This window comes from Bombus vosnesenskii, unplaced genomic scaffold (genome assembly GCF_011952255.1).
Source record: "Bombus vosnesenskii isolate JDL3184/JDL3185 unplaced genomic scaffold, Bvos_JDL3184-5_v1.1 scf7180000014758, whole genome shotgun sequence".
Classification (NCBI taxonomy): Eukaryota; Metazoa; Arthropoda; class Insecta; order Hymenoptera; family Apidae; genus Bombus; species Bombus vosnesenskii.
Genome location: NW_022883626.1, coordinates 107648 through 130694, shown reverse-complemented (window position 1 = coordinate 130694; position 23047 = coordinate 107648). Strand labels below are relative to the sequence as shown.

At 33.3% G+C, this 23047-nt stretch overlaps 1 protein-coding gene across 4 annotated transcripts in view; it reads right to left on the bottom strand.

Annotated features, from left to right (window-relative positions):
- The window catches only part of LOC117240528 (zinc finger protein 260-like), a 39672-nt gene that overhangs the window by 10332 nt on the left and 6293 nt on the right, over positions 1–23047 (bottom strand). Inside the window, exons 3-8 of one of the 4 annotated variants that reach the window (XM_033506546.1) lie at positions 19114–19375; positions 18832–19029; positions 17678–17845; positions 17414–17606; positions 17076–17339; positions 3624–3724 (exon numbers count right to left, since the gene is read on the bottom strand). In XM_033506546.1, coding sequence (XP_033362437.1) covers positions 3656–3724; positions 17076–17339; positions 17414–17606; positions 17678–17845; positions 18832–19029; positions 19114–19375 — 1154 coding nt within the window. In that variant the 3' untranslated portion in view covers positions 3624–3655. Of the gene's footprint in view, positions 1–3623; positions 3725–16308; positions 16761–17075; positions 17340–17413; positions 17607–17677; positions 17846–18831; positions 19030–19113; positions 19376–23047 lie in introns of those variants that run through there. The other 3 variants (XM_033506547.1, XM_033506545.1, XM_033506548.1) reach the window with 3 other exon arrangements.

Genomic DNA, 23047 nt, shown 5'->3' with positions numbered 1-23047 from the left:
GGTTCAGACTCATCTTTTTCCTTTTAATAATTGTCATATGAATATGCCAAATAGTAGTCAAAACAATAGTTAAAGAAGGATATGTACATATATCACATAAGTCTGATGTATGAACATGTCCTCATAATTGTGTCTTAATCTTTTCTTCTTTCCTTTGTATTAAACTTCTTTGAATGTAAATTTGAAAAGTTACGTTTAGTTTTTACAGTGAAGTTACTAGATTTACGTTTACAGCATGGGCACATGATATACTACTTTTGAGATGCTTTAGAAACTTTATGATTTAATCTGTTGCTCGTCGAAATCAGGAACAAGAAGCAAGAAATTATTTTATTGCTGCCGAATCCTATATCTACGGACCAGATGAATTGCTACATGCCCGTTTCTGAACATTGAATAGCAGTATCATAAACCCACAGCTCAGCACTTCGATGCATCGACAATCACGAAATTCCTCCTTGAGCCTGACCCGCATCCCCACCTTGTTAACTATTGCGACAACTTGGTGGACGAGTGCTTGTGGTCTAAGCGAACCATCCAAGAGACTAAAACTACGGTTGATTCGCCAATTGGGTCAACGTACACGTTTACCATATATTATCAAAATAAGAATACCTTAGAATATTCAAGTTTTTATACATGTGACTCATGAAATTATTCCTACTAAAACTACTCCTAGAAACATTTTATGAACACTACCGTGCATGAATATTTAAACATTTCCAAATTATGTATTGCAAATATATAGGATATACTGTAAATAAAGGCCTTTAATCTAATTTTTGCCTCTGATCTTATTGATAAAAACTATAGTTAATATTTATTAATGTAAATAAAATGAAACATTAACAATGGCTAGAGATTGAATTATGACAAAATTAATTGAGATGTATTTCCAACCATATTCTAGAAGTTTATATAGATTTTCCGAGGTATTAGTTATTTGTTAGAAATAAATATGGATTTTCAATCAATTCAACAAAACTTCAATGTAACAAAACATTTGATCCGAGTTATGACAAGAAGTAAAAAATTAGCAAGTAGAGAAGCAATCTTCCATCATAATGTTGAAAATATAATAAAAATTTCAATGTTTTGGTTGAATTGCACCAAATATTCAAATATTTTTATATGGTAGCGTATAGAGGGTGCCCCAAGTTTCAATAATCAAATTTCCGCAGCGTTCTATGAGCAGAAATAAGAAAAAATGTTATATAGACAGATTCGCAAACACTTTATTATTACGTTTTATTACAATGAAAAAATTAATTTATGTTTTCATCTCAAAATGCCGTCTCCCGTTTCGAATACCAGCTTGATATCGTAGGGAAATTGAATTTTATTACTCTCCGATTTCATGTTTATCTTGCTTTAGTTCAGTAAATGCATCATTAATCCTTTCTACTTTTAGTTCTTGTCTTTTCTTCTGCGATTTGACTTTTATACTATACACAATCACTTTCACTATTCCTCACTGATAAAAGTCTATTAATTTAAGATCTGGAGATCCCAACAACCTGGCGGTCCAAATGTGTCTTTCCCGACTAATCAATATTTTTGTTATAACTTTTTCCGAAAGCATTTGCCGTCCTATGTTTATATGACGTTTTTTCTTATTTACATTCACAGAACATACTGATCAAGTTCAATTGTTTAAATTTGGGACACCTTGTATGTTATATAAAGTATTTTAAAATTTTATTAACACTATAACGCAACGCGATTATGGTGATTACATTGGTATTTGAAACGAATCTGAAAATGTATATAGAAGTTACAAGATATTTATTAGGAGTAAATATTTCGCAAAGATCACCAAAATATTTGAACAGTCAATTATTTGTTATATCAATAAGCCACATGTAATGAGACCATCTTTATCACTAATTTTATGTTTAAGACGACTACTCACACTATATACTAATTTTACATAAAATATATGTTCGCAATGAATGTCTAATAACTTCTATAAACTTTTTCGAACCAATTCCTCTTATTATTACAATCATGATGTGTGTTGTTGGTTCAAAAAATTTCGTATAATGCACATAATATATTCATTAAAAAATTCTATGGCGAGTATTCGAATACTTTCGGGAGTTACTGTAAATAAAATATCAAAAGGTTTTTTTTAAATATAATTTTCAAATAGTTCTCATTTCAATCCGTCTACGTTGCGACACACCGACTTTACGGTGAACTAATGTATTGCTTTTGTATCTTGTTAGTAAGATTGATCTTTCGAGAAAGTGTCATTCGTTATTCAGCACGTGCGTGCAAATATTATATAAGATCCCAACGATTATCAAATCGACCGTTTTCGGAGATTTTTAAAACCTAAAATTACATGATGACCACAAACTGATGTTTGAATGTAAGCAAGAAAGTGCAAGAAAATTAAGGCAAACGTATAGAAATAACTACAATGGCTAATGAATTTAGTAATGCTGAGATAACGTTAATCGAAATCAGAAACGCGATAAAATCGAGAAAAAAGCGAATATTTAAGAGATTGAAAAAATAATTGTTATAGTCAAAGGATTTATATATGTTTATATACCTTATATTGCCTTTAATTGAATGTATAGGATGCAAGGAAAATAAGTGTCGGAACCATCGCAATGTGATCCTGCACTCTTGGTTTGGTGGAGATTAATGTAAAAAAACTGCCGCAAAATTGATTTTGATCTTGACCTAGAATTTCAAGATCAAAAAGTTACATTTTCTGTTTGCATCGTATTACCAACTTTGCAAAAGGAACCATGAGTCATAAATTAATCGTACTCTTGAAAAATTATATTAAAGTTCTATTGGTTTTTGCGGTGACGTTATTTACAATATATTTACATTTTACAGTCAGATAAGAAATAAATAACGTGATATTAATGCAGAAACAGGGAATTCCTTAGCGCATGAAGTAGCCAACCATAAATAGAATGAAGCAACTAGCTTCATAATTTTACATTATTATAAAAGATATACGATATTATAAAACAAGAGTTGCATGGCCTCGAAAAGGACACGACATGAAGTTATTAGTTTCTTTGCGCGTGGACACGTAGAGTTCTTTAATTTCAAGTTTTTTTAAAATAATCACATTTCTCTATGCGTTGGTTAATGCATCTCGTTTGGCATAAGCAACTTAGTACTTTTTTATATGAAATAATGTGATACAAGGACCAATCCATAGAGAAATGTGATTAACTATTATGATTGTTACAACTATCATGATTATATTGATAAAATTTTAAACGATTCTAAAAATGCAAAAGTTGCAAGATATTTTAGTACAAGTGTATATTTTGCAAAGCTCACAAAAGTATTTAAAAATACAATCATCCACAGTATTACTAAATCTCAGTATTCAATGGGACCATCCTTAACACTCATATGGTTATGGCGAACTATTCATACACATGGTATACTAATTTTTTACTAAGTATTAATTTGCAGCCAACTTACAGATTAGATATGCTAAGTAAATCGAAATTGCATTGACTTAGAAGATTGGGCCATTAGAATATTGTATACCCCATTACTTAGATTTGTAAATGGATATTGGATACATATCCAACAATCCAGCATCTGCATCAGTTCATGAAATGACCAATTTGTAAGAAAGGTGTCTCATCACTGATTTTGATGGGACTTCTTTTTAATTTCCTCGTTTATACGTATAATCAGTGAGAAAAATAGAAGATATAGACGGTCGGATCTCAGTGACCTTGAAAAAAAAATAAAAGCGTCTTAAAAATGGGAATAAAGAAAAATAATTTTAGGTATAGTACTTAATATTGTTTATAAAAACATACTACACTTTTAATTGAATTGCTTATTAAAGCATACGTATTTGGGTTTGAAGATATTATTTCAATTAGGACAACAAATAGATCAATGATATTTAAAAACACTTTAGCACTCAATAAATGATATTAACACATTGTTACTACTCCGAACTACTTACTACTTCTACACATTGTTAACTACATTGTACTTTTCCATATTTGTATCATAATTTCTCCCCTTTCTCTTTCGCGGTATGTCTCTCCACGCTGCAGTTTCATATTTTTTTAAAGAATCCGACATTCTCTAATTTCCTCCTATTGTTCCCCAAAATCTAACCTTTTTCGATAATAATTTAGAAGTCAAAGTTACACTGTTGTAAAAACTATCTGCATACACATGATGCCATTCTTTCCGATATTGATCCATTTGATTTATACCATAATAGTATTCTCCAAAATAATACTCTTTTCACAATAAAGGAAAGAATGTAAATATATCGTGTCTTCGATTCGCCAATTATTCTATTGAAAATGCCATATTTTATACTTTTGCTCGGATTGTAAACTCGGAGTCGAAGTCTTCCTCTCTATGGGATTATGCCTTCATTAAGTGATAGATATGATTTTAAATTTATTACAAAATAATCTATAGTTTCCTGTACTTTTATTAGCCTGTTGTCATTTGGACGGATAACTGTGTTATTAAAGAAACGGAGGAAAATACAAATTTGCAAAAACCGACGTCTACTCATAATATTGCCAAAAACTGGAATTTCTATAAGTGAATTTGTGGACCAATCTTATTTTTCCTAATTTCCATAATTATTATGAGGGCAAATACTTTCTTCATTTCCGGAACTGTGACCATCGATTCATTTAGATCTATGTGCAAAATTTTTATATCTGTGGCTATTTACATTATGATAACGATTTATTTCGAGGACAATTTTTTCAAATAAATTATGTCCAACAAATAAAGACGTGACATCTGTAACAATTTGAGGATTATCTGGAAAGATTTTCACTCCAGCGACACCTTCGAATTGTTCGTTATGTTTTTCTGGATCAAGTTCGGATCAATCCAATCAATTATTCTCTCCTATTTCTGTTTCTTCTTTATTTGATAGTAACGATGAAAGCACGTGTAACAGATGCACTTCTCGTCGTACCGGTCCAATATCAGAGTCTTCACTGTTATATTCATCATCAGCGAATTCTGATAAAATCTTCATATCATTTTCTTCGAAAGTAATTCTTCCTCCATTTAAGGATTTTTAATAAAACATAAGAAATAAAATTTTTACTATTCAAACACAGGAAACCACAGGCTGTTGAGAAACACATGCAATAGTTGCGGAGTCCAAAGAAAGACTAACAAATTTTACTCTCGTCCTATCTATGCATAGTCATTTCATCAACCATAAAGAAATATCTTTTATCGTGTTATAAACATAGTTATTACGGTCTAAAGTCCAACCGTCGAATCCGTACTTTATCTCTCTACCGTATACATAGTCTTAGTATCAATCATCGCGACACATAACAGAAAGTTAAATCCATAAACAATTTTTTCAATTCGTGAAACATCTAACATAGCCTCTTCTAAAGGAAATTGGACCATTTATAATATCTTATAAATTTATTTTGAGACAAATATACGAAGATATTTGATGACATGTTTTCGCATCGCAGTTCGCTGTGGAGTGCCGAAGCGTGCAGACGTGTCTCTAGTGCCCAGCGTAGTTCGAAAACAACACGTGTCGCCCAAACGTCGAAAGAGAACACAGCTAAGTGCCCCTTACCCCCTAGGGAGAAGAAAATCCCACGCACCTAACTCCAACACGAATACTAGCCTCACAGCCTCACGACTAGTTGTTCATTCCGAATTAACTAGCTCGATGATGGCCCAGTAACCGCGACCAGGCTCTCCGGAGCAGACTCGCAGCTACCCCGAGCTCCCCCCCCCCGTGGCAGAAGTGTAGCAGAACTCTCCGCACTAACGACGCTAACACTACAAAGAAGAGGAAAATAGAACCAGCAACGCAAATAAACACACACAACAGGTTCGCCGTATTGGAATCCTCAAACGACGCCATGGAAATCGTAGAACCGCCATCAAACCAACACTCACAGAGAATCCCCCCTCCCCCACCAATTTTTGTGGACGACGTCATTGACATACAGACAATGACCAAGTCCCTAGAGAGAGATACCAGCAAGGAGGAATATAACCTTAAGATAAGCAACAACAAGGTGAAAATACTACCGACGAACCCAGAAGCTTACAGAAAACTCACCAAGACACTCAGGACCCTGAACGCCAACTTCCACACCTACCAACTTAAACAGGAAAGGCCTTTCCGGGTGGTCCTACGAAACATACACCACTCAGCAGATATAGACGAACTAAAATACGAACTCTCAAAACTCGGCCACGAAGTCGTCAACGTAAGTAATATAAGGCATAGAGTCTCGAAAGACCCGTTATCCTTATTCTTCCTAGACATTAAACAAAAACCGAACAATAAGGAAATATATAACATCAGTCGCCTAATGAACGCGATAGTAAAGATCGAACCACCGCTCGTGAAAAAAGAAATAGTGCAGTGCAAAAGGTGCCAAAGGTACGGTCATACGCAGAAATACTGCAACCATACTTTCCGCTGCGTTAAATGCGCAGGCTCTCACTCCACTGACCAGTGCGCCAAATCACCGGAAACCCCAGCGAAATGCATCCACTGCCAAGGGGACCACCCTGCCAACTACAAAGGCTGCCCAGCATATAAAACACTATACACGAACAGGTACCCTAAGCCCAGAGCAAAAGAGGTATCCAACCAAACACCCAGCCCGCCGAAATTCACGACTACCCCAACCCCCTCAACCAACCAAACGCACAGTCCTACCAAATTCATCTCCACCTCAACCTCCTTTGCCCAAGCAGTACAAGGCATCCAAAATAACCCGAACAGCCAAAGGAACCTTCCCCAAAACAGTGACCCCAACCCACCAAACACAGACAACTCCTCAAGGCTTGAAAAGCTAATAGAGAAACAATCGGAGCAAATAAATCACTTGCTATCGCTACTAACACTCATCGTGGAAAAATTAGCACGCCCCGACTCAAAATAAAACCAAGGCGCATAGCACTCTGGAACGCCAACGGTCTAGCGCAACACAAACTTGAACTAGAACTCTTCTTAAAACACCAGCAAATCGACGTAATGCTCGTGTCGGAAACCCACTTCACCGACAAGAGCTACCTGAAAATAAATGGTTACAAATTCTACCATACCCAACACCCCAGCGGAAAGGCCCACGGTGGCACCGGAATAATAATCAAAGCAAGTATTAAGCACTACGAACTCCCATCATTCCAGAAAGACTACCTCCAAGCAACAAACGTAGCAATAGAAGACTGTCATGGCTCAATCACCACCTCAGCAGTATACTGCCCTCCCAGACACTCCATCGCCAAAGAAGACTTTGATAACTTCCTGGACACCCTGGGCAACAGATTCATAGTTGGAGGAGACTATAACGCCAAGCACATCCAATGGGGCAGCAGACTGGTTACAGCAAGAGGCAAAAACCTCTTAAACAGCATAACAAACAACAACCTCAACTACCTCACCACATACGAACCCACATACTGGCCCACTGACACCAACAAAATACCCGACCTTCTCGACTTCTTCATAACTAAAAATATCCCATCAAGACACGTCCAGATCAACTCCTCGGCTGATCTCTCCTCTGATCATTCTCCCGTGATAGCAACAGTCAGTTCAACAATCATCGAGAATACACCTAATGGCACCATTCACAACCAACACACCAACTGGCAGCTCTTCAGAGAAGTCTTTACACACTCAACCTCAGCCTTCACCCCACTAAAAACAAAGGAAGATATCGAAGCAGCCACGGAATACTTAAACACGAGCATAATAAACGCAATCCGCCTCTCCACACCGACAAAGCCATCTAACAGCAAACAAGAATATCCCCATTACATACTAAAAAAAATAGCAGAAAAACGAAGACTAAGAAGAGTATGGCAGACCCATAGAACACCGGAGGACAAACGCAAACTTAACAACGCAACTAGAAAGCTATCCAGAACCCTAAGAAACTATAAAAACGACTGTTTCCATAAATACCTCGCCAGCTTATCCCCCACAGCCGACGCCAACTACTCACTATGGAAGGCCTCCAGGAAACTCACACGCCCCCCACAAATAATCCCACCTATCCGCCGTCCGCAAGGTGGATGGGCGCGAAGCCCTATAGAAAAAGCCGACCTGTTTGCAAAACACTTGTCAAAAGTATTCAAACCCCATTCCCCCCAAACCGCCGCGGACGTTACTGAATACCTGCACACCCCCTTCCAAATGTCCCCTCCTATCGAACCCTTCTCCTCTGCTGAGACTATAGAAACAATCAGTCGCCTAAACCCCAAGAAAGCAGCAGGACACGACCTAATAGGCAATAGAGCAATCAAGGAACTTCCCACAAAAGGGATAGCACTCATCACATCGATTTTTAATGCTATCCTTCGCCTGGAACACTATCCTAAGGCTTGGAAAATCTCATTGATTACCCTCATCCCTAAACCCGGTAAACCGATATACGAAACCTGCTCCTATCGCCCAATCAGTCTTTTACCTACCCTGTCCAAACTATTCGAGAAGATGCTCACGAACCGACTCCTTCCAATCCTAGAGAACTTGAAAACACTCCCAGATCACCAATTCGGCTTCCGAAAACATCATTCTACAGTAGAGCAAATCCACCGCCTAACTCATACGATCAGCCAAACACTCGAAAAGAAAAAATATTGCTCAGCGGTCTTCCTAGACATCCAACAGGCATTCGATAAAGTATGGCATGAAGGGCTACTATACAAACTTAAAAAGATCCTACCCCACCCCTACTACTCCATCCTAAAATCTTACCTAACCAATAGGCAATTCATGGTTAAATACCTAGACGCCACTTCCGCAACATTCCCAATAGAAGCCGGCATACCCCAAGGTAGTGTCCTCGGACCCCTACTGTACTCCATCTACACTGCCGACCTACCTATATCAAATGATATAACAATAGCGACATTTGCAGACGACACAGCGCTATTAGCTTCCCACGCTGACCCGGTAATAGCCTCATCCACTCTCCAGCGAAGTCTCGACTCCATGGAAAAGTGGTTTCACAAATGGGGCTTCAAAGTCAACGAAAAGAAATCCACACATGTAACCTTCACGCTCCGAAAACAAACCTGCCCCCAGGTCACCATCAACAATGCAACAGTTCCTAGCAGGGACACAGTCCGATACCTGGGCATGACCCTGGACAGGAGACTAACGTGGAAGACACACATCTCAGATAAAAGGAAGCAACTAAAGGACAAACTAAAAAAACTCTATTGGCTCACGGGCCGACGCTCCAAACTAAATATACAGAATAAAATTACCCTCTACAAGACCGTAATAAAACCTGTCTGGACCTACGGAATCCAACTATGGGGAACAGCAAGTAACTCCAACATTGAAATACTCCAACGCTTTCAATCGAAAACGCTAAGATCCCTAATTGACGCACCTTGGTATGTAACCAATGAAACAATACACCGCGACCTCAAGATACCCACCGTCAAAGAGGAAATAGCAAAATATAGCAACAGATACAGCAAAAGAATCAACAAACACCGAAACCCCCTAATCACTGGACTACTCGATACGACGGACCAGACTCGCAGGCTGAAGAGGCACTACCCGCTAGATCTAAACGTCAGATTCATTTAATTATCCAAACTAAGCATATGCACTTACTTATAATACTTATAAATTATACCTATCTATAATAGTATTAACTTATTGTAAATAAACAGCCATGTCACTGCGCCACGCCAGAAAAATTACTGAAAATTCTCAACGCGAGAATTGATTGTAATTTCAACAAATAAATAAAAAAAAAAAAAAAATGTTTTCGCATCATCCGTACCCAAGTATAGAACTTGAATAATGCATTTATACTATGATGTATCATTCGTCGCCAATGTGTTAACAAATTAAATTATAATTTAAGGATTTTACAATTCTATAATCCATGATGTTACCCTGCTATGTATTTCTGTCCCTCTTGTTTTTCCTCCTTTTAGCAATAAACTATTTTCTTTCTTCCTTGATGATGACATTAAACCATTTGAATTTGATAGCAAAAATGGCTTTAATTTACTACAAATTGAATGTCGACATGAGTATATAGTTTCACTGAAATGTTGATTTCAAAAAGAAAGGTACAAATTCTACAATCTCTGCCTCAAGTCCATCTTAAAGAAGGGTATAAATGTTAATCTAGATTTGATAAAATTGCAATCAGCAACTCCATCGTATAATGAAGAACCGCAGGTATCAAGAAATACATGGAAAGGTACAAATTACCTTATTCCCATCTTTATCTTGAGTTATATAGGTTTTACTCTTTTAGCAACAACATGCACACGTAATGTGTAAGTTCCGATCAACAATCTCCTTGTGACACACATCAGTTAATATAATACTATTGTCGGGGGCACACATACACGCAACATGACTCACAATATATGTTAATATATATAAAAATATATTAGTTAATAAATAATAACTATACTAATATAATTTAACTATACTATATCTTGCAATAACGTTGCCGGTTGCGGATTTATTTACTTCTAACTAACGCTTTCTATATTACTCTTTTAATCCAGCTGGAGATGAGACTTGCACAATCTGTGGCGTCTTCTTCAAGACCGATATTTCCATAAGAATGACATATTTGCATTCACCATAATTTACATCAAAAATACAATAGGTTTCTATAAGCCACTAACTTCTTAAAGTTTTCCTACCTCCTTCCATTTTTAAAAAGGTTTCCTATTTTTGTCAAGATTACCACTAGTCTTTTTATATTTCCCATTGTTTATATATCTACAAGGTAATTAAAAAATCCCATTAAAATCAGTGATAAGTCACTTTTCCTGTAAATTGCGACTGTTATTGATGTGAACTTTATTTTTTGTTACCTCCTTTCAAATCGCTCTATTTAAAAAAAATGTTTTACATAAAGAGATTTAAAGAATTAAAGGACAGTTTTTTTCAAATCAATCCAAAAGTGAGCTTTAGCCTTTTCATGTGGATTAAAATGACGATATGTTGTATTAACTATGTTGTAAAATTTGAAAAAAGGATTGTTTTACCATTTTAGTAAATTTTTGATATAATTTTTTAGTTAATTAATATTTACGTCTCGTATGGTACATGTATCATTGTAGCAATTATAAATCTTAACAATTTTTAGTTTTCGGCCCGTACGAGATCCACAATGAAAGAGTTGATATTAGAGATCGTCCCAAGTATCGGGATCCGAAACTTCGAGGCGGGCCGATAGAAATTCGAACAGAATCAGCCCCGATCTATGTAAATTCATGTTGCTCCAACTCCCAAAAGTTTTGGGATCCCAAGTCATGACTCGGGTAAAAGCTTGAACGAACAGTCAAACTTTGGATCGGCTCGATAAGAGTCCAACTATTAAGAAGAAATAGATAGGAATGCTTCTTGCATGCTAATTTAACACTATAAAACATTGAATTTTTTGGTGAATCTGTGAAACAGCTACGTCCTTTACGGTTTCCATAATGTTTTAATATATTGAAAAGCTCAAAATTTTAGACAATTTTTTCCTGTACATATAACTGTCGGTTGATCATAGTTTCGAAATATTCGCAAAAAAATATCAATACCACTAGAGTAAATTGTGCTTATAATTGTACGTCCATAACGGCGTACGTGTTAGTATTGATTGCTGACCGCCCCTCTTTTTTTTATATAGTTTATATAAGCAAAGATTAAGCCATAAAGTGCTGTGCACAACTGCATATCTGAGACTGTAAGAAATATCTGCTATTATTTAATTAAAAATGAATATCATCAATCTATTGTGTGTTGGACTTGGGTTACTTTTTTCAATCCAACCGCCATGAGGCGTTCAGTAACGCTAGCGCAAACAATAACAATTTTTCTAGTTCGTAAAATAATATCAGTTATTTACCCCCTATTACTTTTATAATTAGTTTATTATCATTTTATGCAAGCGTTCCCGGTAGCCACACAGCGGGCGGATTGAAAAACCTACCCTAAAACCAAACCTAATATAGTGATGATATTCACTTTTATTTGAGGTATAACAAACTTTTCTTTCAGTCTCACATATGGAGTTGTGCAGAAGACGTTAAACTAAAAAAACAGAAAAGGTTCAACCAGTGTATCTTTAGTTGTTTATATTTTTCTCTTTTTTATTTTAACTTTGTCGTCTATGTAAACTTATTAAAGAATTTTACAATTAATTTAAAAATATTATCAAAATAAAAATAATCCTTCTTTCAAATTTTGAATCTGGTGTTTATTCATCTAAGGCTTATCATCACCATTTTTTATATATATTCTCTTAATAGTTTTATTTGGGGCTTTCAAACCAATTCCATCTGACCTTTGTCGAGTCGATGTAAATTTTGATCGGTTTCCACACCCCTCGAAAATGAGAATGAAAAACATTGAACGAGTATGAAATAGTCAAGGAATGTACTTTAAATTCGTTCAGATATAGTCATGTTTAGTGTCACATTCATCAAAAAACATAAGCAATTTCATTGATGTATATGACGTCATAATTCTAAATTTAAAAGCATAAAAATTTTATTTTTTATAATCTGATGATTCAGTAGTACCTAGTAATGACTAGCAGTTAGAGATAACACGCTTGCTCTCTCCCAAGGAGCAGTTCTAAGAATTCATAGGGCAGCTATAACCCTATGCCTACTAAGATAAAAATACATCTATTAATCGAGAATTATTACATATTATATACAGGGTGGTTGGTAACTGGTGGTACAAGCGGAAAGGGGGTGATCCTACGCGAAAAAAGAAGTCGAAAATATAGAATAAAAGTTTTTCGTTTCAGGCTTTGTTTTCGAGAAAATTGACTTTGAATTTTCGCTCGGTACGCGTGCACTTTATCACGTCTCGTTATAACGGATCTCACTGTAGATCGTTGTCTCGATGGATATTATCGCAGTTTAAGTTTGTTTTTGCCGTAACGGAAAATTAGGAATACATAATGAAATAATATGAAGTAATCTGTTACGTCGCGTAACACTACCTAGCCGAGGCCACACACCGCTGGCAATATGGCAACCAGATGTCTTCGGATACTCCCAGCGTATCTTCCATGATTTCAAGGACCTTCCATAAATCACATAGATTTCCTAGAAAAGGTCCTTCAAACGAAACAAACATCTGGTTCGGAGGAATTTCTAGAGACTATTGTCTACCACGGCGAAAAAGGGAAAGTTAGTTTTTGTCATGTACGCTGCAACTTTTCTCCCACTAACCACTTTCTCTCGAGGGCGGTTAAGACCCTTCGTCCAACCAATTAAAAACGAAGCCTATTCCCTCACTCTCCTAAATAACATCGGCACCAACAAATCCGATGGTCCCGTGCGCTAGACACACTTATCCTTAGCTCTCCTCCGAGACAGCATCGTCTTCCAAGAGTACTGTTTTTGCATCCTTCGAACGGTCAACATCCTTCGAGCGGGTATACACACCCGCAGATCACTCAGTCACTCACTCATCTCGTACATACGCACCAGTGTAACTATCCTCGCTATAAGTTGTGGAATAAACGGTGAAATATAACTTACTACTGTGTCATATTCAAATCAACCACCTCTGTTATCCTAACCGAAACAGGGGAACGACTACTTCGCGGCGTCGATTCAACGAATCGTAGCGAGAATTTACGCCTCTCGCTGACGCGTTTTCCTCGCGACCGCGTCTCTCCGCAAACGGTCGTAACAAATCATAAAGTTTATTATTACAAAAATTGCTGAAAATATTGCCCGTTCTGCCGAACACATACTTCTGCTCTTCTAATTAAATTTGTATGAACACTTTCTAACGTATTCGATTGTTTTAAAGTATGAAAGGCTACAATAATCTTTTCTTTCAATTGCTCGCAACTTGCGATTTCTTTAGAATACACAATTGATTTAATATGGCTCCATAAATAAAAGTCAAGCGGAGTTAAGTTAGGAGAGCGTGGTAGCCAAGCTATTGTTCCAGCACTACCAATCCAGCCTTGGTAATGTTGGTTTAAAAAATCTCTCACATGAGGACTAAAATGTAGCGGTGCACCGTCTCGTTGAGAAATTAAACTTCCTCTAGTTCTCAGCGGTACATCTTCTAATAATTCCGGTAATAATTCCGGTGTTTTGTAAGAAATCGAAATATGCTGCTGACCTCACATTTCCTTCGAAAAAATATAGCCCAATAATTAGATGTCCCATTATGCCAGCCCAGACGTTTACGTTCCATCTTACTTGAAAATGTGTTTCAAGAATAGAGTGAGGATTCTCATTTTGTCAATTATGCATGTTATGGACATTAAACATGCCGTCCCTTGTAAATTTCGCTTCATCGGTCCATAAAATTTTTAACAGAAATTCTGCATCGTTGGCATGCTGTTAAAGCAACCAATGACAAAATGCCTTTCGCGAAATCTTATCATGAGGTATGAGTCCTTGTACTCTGGTGATATGATAAGCATGTAAGTTGTTTTTGTGTAGAATTCGAAGAATCGTGAAGCAACTAAGATTATACCGCAAAGAAAGGTTTCTTGCACTTATGTCAGGATGTCCCAAAACATCCTTTAGTATTTGCCCTTCAACATTTACACTAACGCGTCGTCGACGACCACCATGTCGTCTAAGTTTTTCAAAAGAACCATATTCGCCGAGGGTTCGTTCTGCTCTTTGAATAACACGTCTGTCAGGATGTCAACGATTGGGATACCGGTGTCTGTAATGATCAGCTGCGGTTGATGCGTTACCACCACACGCACCTAACGAAGGTATCATGTCCGTATATTCCCGATTGCTGTATGTAGACATGATGGTAGACTAATAGGTGCTGATAGTGGATAGCGATAAAAGTCGGATAGTAAGTTAATAGGTAGGAAAACACTTCGGTCACATTGGAAGTGTTCATCAACATAACGTCAATCGAGACAACGATCTACAGTGAGATCCGTTCTAACGAGACGTGATAAAGTGCACGCGTACCGAGCGAAAATTCAAAGTCGATTTTCTCGAAAACAAAGCCTGAAACGAAAAATTTTTATTCTATATTTTCGACTTCTTTTTTCGCGTAGAATCACCCCCTTTCCGCTTGTACCACCAGTTACCAACCACCCTATATATATATTACATATATTATTACAAATATATATGTAATATATAATACATATGCATATGTTACATATACATATTATATGCTATGGGTTACATATATATATATATATATATATATATATATATATATATATATATCATATTACATACTATATGTTACATATATATTACATATTATATAATATGTATATATATATTATATACTAAATATTACATATATATATATATGTGCGTGTATATATTTATATACCATCTATGTCCTACATAGGAACAATATCTACTTCAAATGACAAATAACATAATTGATATGAGATTATTCATATCAGGGATGCAGCGGCATCCGCTTTCGAGTTAACTAGCAAAAGAATTAATCTGTATTTAGGAATAATATCCCTTTATCTTTATAATGATGTTCAGAATAAAGTGTTATTTTCAAATAGAGTTCAAATATGATAGTGAAAAGATAACATGTTGCTTCACTTTAATACATTTTCTAAAGATTTAACACTAAAATATCTTTGGAAACTATCCAAAAGATAGAAATTAAATTAAATTTTTATTTGTTTAGTTTTTCAATTCAATTTTTAATTCTTGTATGATTTGTCAATAAGTGAATATGTCTAAAATTTAGAATAAGTAGCGGATTTAAATTGTTATCATTTAAATAAACTCATACTTTAACCCTTTGCACTCGAAGCCATCTTGGACGTTACCTACCAGTAATTCGACGCCACTTTATTGCGAAAACGTGAACCTAAGAATCAGTATATTATATAGTATAACTTTGGAACCAAGTATTGTAATGATATTTGATTTACATGAATTTGTAGACGTTGAGGATCATATTTTTTGCCACAAAATGAAAATTTTATTTCTTATAATTTTCTAAAGTATGATCAATTTTGAAGCAATTCGCAGTATGCACTGCAGATTGGTTTATACATGTTTCACAATAATAAGTTGTTTGACGTCCTCCACGGTGTTTTCCTATCAGAACAAACAATACAGTCCAGTTTTTTTTCTCCTACACTGGGAATATGTAATTTGTTGTTCAGTCTATTATCCGACAAAGATGTGAGTGGATATGTTTTTAATTCCCGAAAATTACCTCTCAACTGATTTATAAGACTTTTGACAAACTTGTAATGTCTCATTGATTTTTTATTTTTTCTTCCTTCTGAGGTAAATTAAGAAACCACAAAATTAAATTTACCAAAAAAATATTACTTTTTCGATTTCCTGACTTATTAATACAGGGATCTATCCATAACGCTCGACGCTTCAATATGAACTGAGTTCAGCTTTGAAAATCTTTTTGTCCAGTTTTAGACTTGTTTACTTATATCCTCAAATTTCACTATACAGTGCCAGGTATACTTGTATACCAACCTTTCTTCTACAACTCATCCTTAACGCTCTTTTCAAGTGGAGTAGAGACGCGCTCGAACCGTCGTGAATGCACTTCTCACGTTCTCTTCTGACGTAAAACCTACTGATATTTTCTTCATATATCTTGACAATTATACCATATTTTGATTTGCTTCCTTGTGCCATTTCAACAGAAAACTTCAGGAAAACATGCATTTCTCAGAAAGTTGCGGTGGAATGAGTTCATCCTTCGTAATCACTAATAAGCTTTGATATCCTCTCAGATAAGACATCCGAGTGGTATGTGAGACTTACGATGTCCCCTTTGAAAAGACATCCGAGTGCAAAGGGTTAAGAATTGAATTTCAAAATTTATAATGCTTATATCATAAAAACGAAACTTCAGACTACAAAATGGAATAAAAATCAAGGCTTAGTTTTTTTTTCTCATAATCCTTAATGTTTATAAATTGTTGAGGATACTCCATTAAAAATGTAATGAAATGTGTTGCATATTTATATCAATTTGTAATATCATTTTAAATTCATCTTTGAAATAAGTTTCATATGTTACATAATGCCACATATATTTTTATACTATGAACTATAATACTAGATCAAATACAATAATTCCTTACATGTACAGCTGATGATTCCGCAGGGGATATAGAAAGTGAATGTTCTGAAGCATTTGAGTGATCTGCTTGTGACTGTTCTGATTGCTGCTCTGGTAATTGCTGCTGTAATTGTATCTGTTGAGATTGTGACAAATGCTTTGCATGAGATGTATTAATTCCATGCCTACGTTTCATATGCTTATTATAATTTGGCCAATTTGTAAAATGATGTTGACATTCTAAACAACTATATGGACGTTCGCCAGTATGTTGTCTTCTGTGTGTCTGAAAATAAATTTTAAAATGATATTACTTTTTGCTTTTTAAATAATACTGTATTAGTCATTTAATTAACTTACAGTTAATATTCCTTTAAATCGAAAACATTTACCGCAAAATTCACATGTAAATGGCATTGCACCAGTGTGTATTCTGTGATGTTCCCTTAAGGTACCTTTTTCTCTAAAAGTTCTTCCACATACAGCACATTGATGTGGTTTAGCACCTGTATGAACTGTCTCATGTTTTTTCAACTGTAGTGGTGTTTTGAAACTGCAAATAACATTAAATATGTAAACATAGTTACAAGTAAGTTATAAATTACATTTTTTTAATAAACATACGCTTTTGAGCATTGACTGCAATTATATGGCTTATCTGCAGAGTGAGTTAAAAAATGAGCTTCTAGATTTCCTTTTTGAATAAAGCTCTTGCCACACTGATCACATGTAAAATTTCTAACACCAGAATGGATACGTTTATGTGTGACTAAATTTGGTTTTGTTGAAAATCTGAAAAACTTCTTTTATTACTCGCATACTACTTAAACTTTACATATATATCACCCAAGTATAATGCTAAAATTCATGAGGTACTAAAATTATAATCTTGAAGTTTAAGGCCAAACTTTTTGTTATTGTATTCTCACAAAAAGGATAATATGTATTACAATAAAAAATAATTTGGTATTTACAGCTTAATTAACTCTTGGACTGACAATATTTACAATATTATTATTTATATTTTGTCAGCTTACTTTTATTAAAGCAATTCGGAAGATGAAAATTTAGACAAGTTTATGTACATTCAAGAATTAAAATATAGAATAAAGCAACTCCTTTCAAATGTAAGCTTCAATCAACATCAAAACTTTGTGAAAAATTTCATTATGGTTATAAAAATCAGATTATAAGAATATTTACAGCATAATGGTTGCAACATAAAAGCATGTATATGGACAAGTTCATAAAGAAATATTCCTAAGAATAATTATTTTATACATTTGAAAGAGATATAAAAGCTGAAGAAATTAAATATATTGTAAATATAATATTGAATTTATAAAATAGTCACATCAGAAAAACTTGTGTAATGCTAAAATAATATTTAAGATAATATCAGATTATGACACATGGCTTTTTTGATATTTCTTCTTAAAATTTAGACTTGAATTCTAAAATTAAAGTCAATTTTACAATGTACTTCTTTAGCAAATCTTCATTAATTTAGAGATGTTGATTGAGTCAATCATAATCTGTGTAATATTTTAGTATAGTACATAGGAGATATTTTTAACAAAATAAAATATGAAATTATCAAATGACATATTTTAATCAGTACTTATAAATATTCACAATATAAACTATAAACGTGTGCGTGCGCGCATACACATACAAAGAATATACATTATAAAGTGATATACAAATAAATAAATTTATATCAATAAACAAAAACAAAATTAATATATATATACATATGTATATATATAAAGTTATACCTTTTGTCACACTGATCACATGGAAATCTATTTTTCATAGTATCTGGTAAATGACACCGACTATGAATATATAATGCACTTTGTTGTTTAAATGCTTTCCCACAGGTTTGGCATACATGAGATCGTTCCTTACTATGAATTGCTTTATGAGAATCTAACACCTTTTTATGTACAAATGATTTTCCACAATCTTCACAACTTTATAACATATATTAAATAGTTTCATTAGAAGATTATGTATATTAAACAGTTTATACATAACTTAATAAACCTGAATTTTACCTGAATTTTGTCTTGTTTTTGTGTCGTTTGACATGAGTAAGAAAACCATAATATTTATCATAAACTTTACAACATAAAACACACATATATTTTGCTTGTTGATTGTGAATAGTTTCATGATGTTCTTCTAACTTTTCTAAACTAGGCAATTTATCATTACAATCAGTGCAAAGCCATGGATACCTATTTAAACTTTCTTCTCTTTTGCGTTTTAATATTTCTACTGTATGTGCTTCTATAATTTCTAAGTCTGTATCAGTACCTATATTTAAAAATTACAGTATAAATATAATTTTTCCAATATACTGTCTGATATAATTAACATAACTTTTCAGTATAGACATACACAATTAGAACTTCACTTAAGCATATATTAAAATATACATGATACTAATTACTATTTAGTAAAAATAATATATAAAAAATTCGGGACTTAAATATTAGTACATATTAAAGTAACAAAAAAACATCAGAGACTGACACCATATCTTCAATTATTCATTAGACCAATTTAAGAATTTTGCTGTATTTTCTTGGTGTAATTTTTTTACTATATACAGGAAATTAGCCTTTTCATCCAAATCACGCCTTCTATTTAACTGCTCATATAATACACAAGGTATCAAAAAATTATACCGTTTCTAAAGACTTATAAATCTGTGTGAAAACCGGCATTTAATTTCGTTCAAATGAAAAGGACTTTTATTGATAGATGTAATTATTGTAAATATTGTGTCTAATATTGTCGTTTTAGTTTTGTGTATTTCATGGGTTGGTTGTTATTTCTGCCATTAATTACAAGGTTTATAAAAATTGTAATAACATTAGTTTCATCTATACATTGTACACAATATTTTTTTATAAAATAAAACACATCAGTTCATTACAATCATATGATAGATAGAGTATTTACTGTTATTTATTATTATTTTATACTATATTTACCACTTATAGGTCCAGTATTGACACTGTGAGTGAGAAGATGCTAGAAATACAGAAATAGCAATTGGAAATGATACAAGTATAAAATCGAAGGCAGTTATATGTTATAATACTCTCTATTCTATAATACTCAACTCTATTTATCTGAAGCATATAACTGTACTTCATATAATAGGAGCTGACCAATTTTCCTCATTTATTGTCTTTTGTTGATATGACAGAAGCTTGTGTTCAGATAAGTGAATTCGACTAACAAGAGTTAATTAGGCATTATTAGGCAAATAATTAGGCATTAACTAAAATTTCGTTCCAATAAATGAAGATTATATAAATGGAGATTTACTGTACTAATATTTCAATAGGGTAGAAAAAAGACTGTTTTCATCTCTTTATTTTATTTTAGAAAAATCAAGTAATATAGGCAATTCGAACCTAAAGTAAAGAAAGATTTATTCAAATTCTAATGTTCATTAGCGACATTTTTTGCTTCGTAATCTGGCAAATTAATGATCAACTGCTCTAAAACTTCATTTATAGAAGTATTCTTGACAAATATAAGATCTTGAACATTGCTACTAGATTCATGAAATGAATGCTGTCCAAGATTCTTACACCTTTTCCTACAAGAAAAAGAGATATTTTTTCTCATGATATTAAAGAAACAATGATAGAAAAAGTGCCGCCTCCAGACTCTGGCCTTACATGTTCTCAGTTTTGGAAATATTCCATATGGAAATATTGTGTGAGAACTTTGTCCGTTCAAGTCATTTTACTGAATTATAATATTATAAAACTATAATCTCTTATATGTAATCAGCTTTTTTCTTCTAGATTTTGGAATTCATTTAAACATTCGTGGCATAAAAGTGGATATCTAGAGAAAGGAACCTTCCATTCCCAAAATCTGATAGATTGTTGTTTTACAATGCAGGATGATAAAACTCATTGGTGAAATGTATGAGGAGGATTTTTACTTCGATATGCTTGGCATATAAAGAGTATTTATATTTCAAGCATGTTTTCTCAGAACATCGCTATTGTAACAATTACATTGAATAAACTTACTGTTATCGTTTTATATATAATTATACTATATATATATATAAAATATATAAATAAATAAATTTATAAACACTGGAGTACTAATTATAAATAAATAAATATATTTATTTATTTATTTATTTATAATTAGTACTCCAGTGTTTCGAAATATATATATATATATATATATATTTCTTTTTGAAATAACTAAATTAATTGAAACAACAGGCAGTATACGAAATGCACAAAATAAGAGTAACGATATTATGGATGGAATAGTTACGATAATTACATATTGTTGGACATCGCTGAATTGAGGATAAATAAAAGCCCTTACTCATCTGAAAAAGATTAAAATATCTCAAAAAAAAAGGAGAGGTGGAATTTAATTTTCTTAAACAATTGATTTATTTCGAAACATTTTCACACAGATCTATAGATCTTTAGAAAGGTCTCTTGTCCTCTTTTAAAAAATGCAGCAAAATTTTTAAGTTCAGCTAATGACAATTATGCACAGTTTTAGCAAAATCTGCATGCGTTAGTTACCGATGTTTCATTTTAAATAAATAAAGCTTTAATAAAACCCTATAATTCAATAATTCTTTAATTAAATATAAGAAAGTTACGGAAGTACAGGGACCAGCTGAATAACATGTACAAGCGAGCATGAAATGATCTCTTATGAAAAAATAAGGAAAAAATATAGAACGAAAATTTTTCATATGACGTTTACGAAAAAAAGGAGTCTAAAAATTGAATAATATTTGAAGATTAATTCCGTTAATTCCAGACTGGACAGGAGTAAATAGTCAACAGGAAATTATTCAACATTTGAGAGTACGTTGGAAATGTATAATAAAATTTATTCACAAAATGCGTTGTTTTTCAGAAAAATAAATTTGAAAATTGATCATACGCGTATATTTTTAACTAAACATATCCAAACTCTATTTTCTCGAAAATAAAGCCTTAAATGACAAAATTTTATTGCGCATTTTTTACTTACTTTCGCATGTAGAATTATTTTTTTGTAACCAGTCGATAATTAATCAAATTCAAGCATACCTGACAAATTTTTAAACTCGATTTTCTCGAAAACTAACCGCAGACGGAAAAATTTTATTCTATACTTTCTTTTTACTGTTTTATAACTAGTCACCTTATATTCGCTTGTACATGTTATTTGACCGATGACATGTATGATAGATTCTGGATATCTGCGACATTTGCAATATTTGCAATTCTGTAAGAAGATATTAAGCATAGATGCTAGTAAAAGAAAATTGTGGCAAAAATTTTTAGGTAATCCTCTGTTTTCATATTTCATGCGATACGTTAAAACCGAAATGTCAGTTACATTATTATAGTAGTGTTTTATAAAATTATTTTAACTTAAAAACTATGTTTATTGATGATTCTTTAGTCTATTTAAATACTATTTATCATATAAATTCTCAACTCTTTTTGCAATCCTTGTTCAATAATGTGAAGACACGCGATAAATTGAAATAAATAATATAGATATACATATAAGTATTATATAACAAATAATAGAAATGCTATTATAAAATGTTGTAAAACGCAATGTGGTAAATAATGTATGACATATATGTTTTCAGTATATTCCTGATTATTCTGTTCCATTCAATCGGCCACAACTTTATCGAGATGAAAACAATTAGCTACCATTCTTTTATATTCTTAATTCGTAATGAAATATTCCAGTAAGTTCAGTTAAAGCGGGCACACTACATATGTAAATGATGTAAACATTATAGATATATATGCACACTTTTTTTAATTAATGCTGGATAATTGATAATTGTTTCGTTGTGACTACTAATATTATGAAAAAATATTTGAACAAAAGTTATTCAATACTCAATTGGAAATAAATTACAGTAATAAAGGTTACCAAGAAAAGGTTATTCAATAAAAATTCAAATTTGAC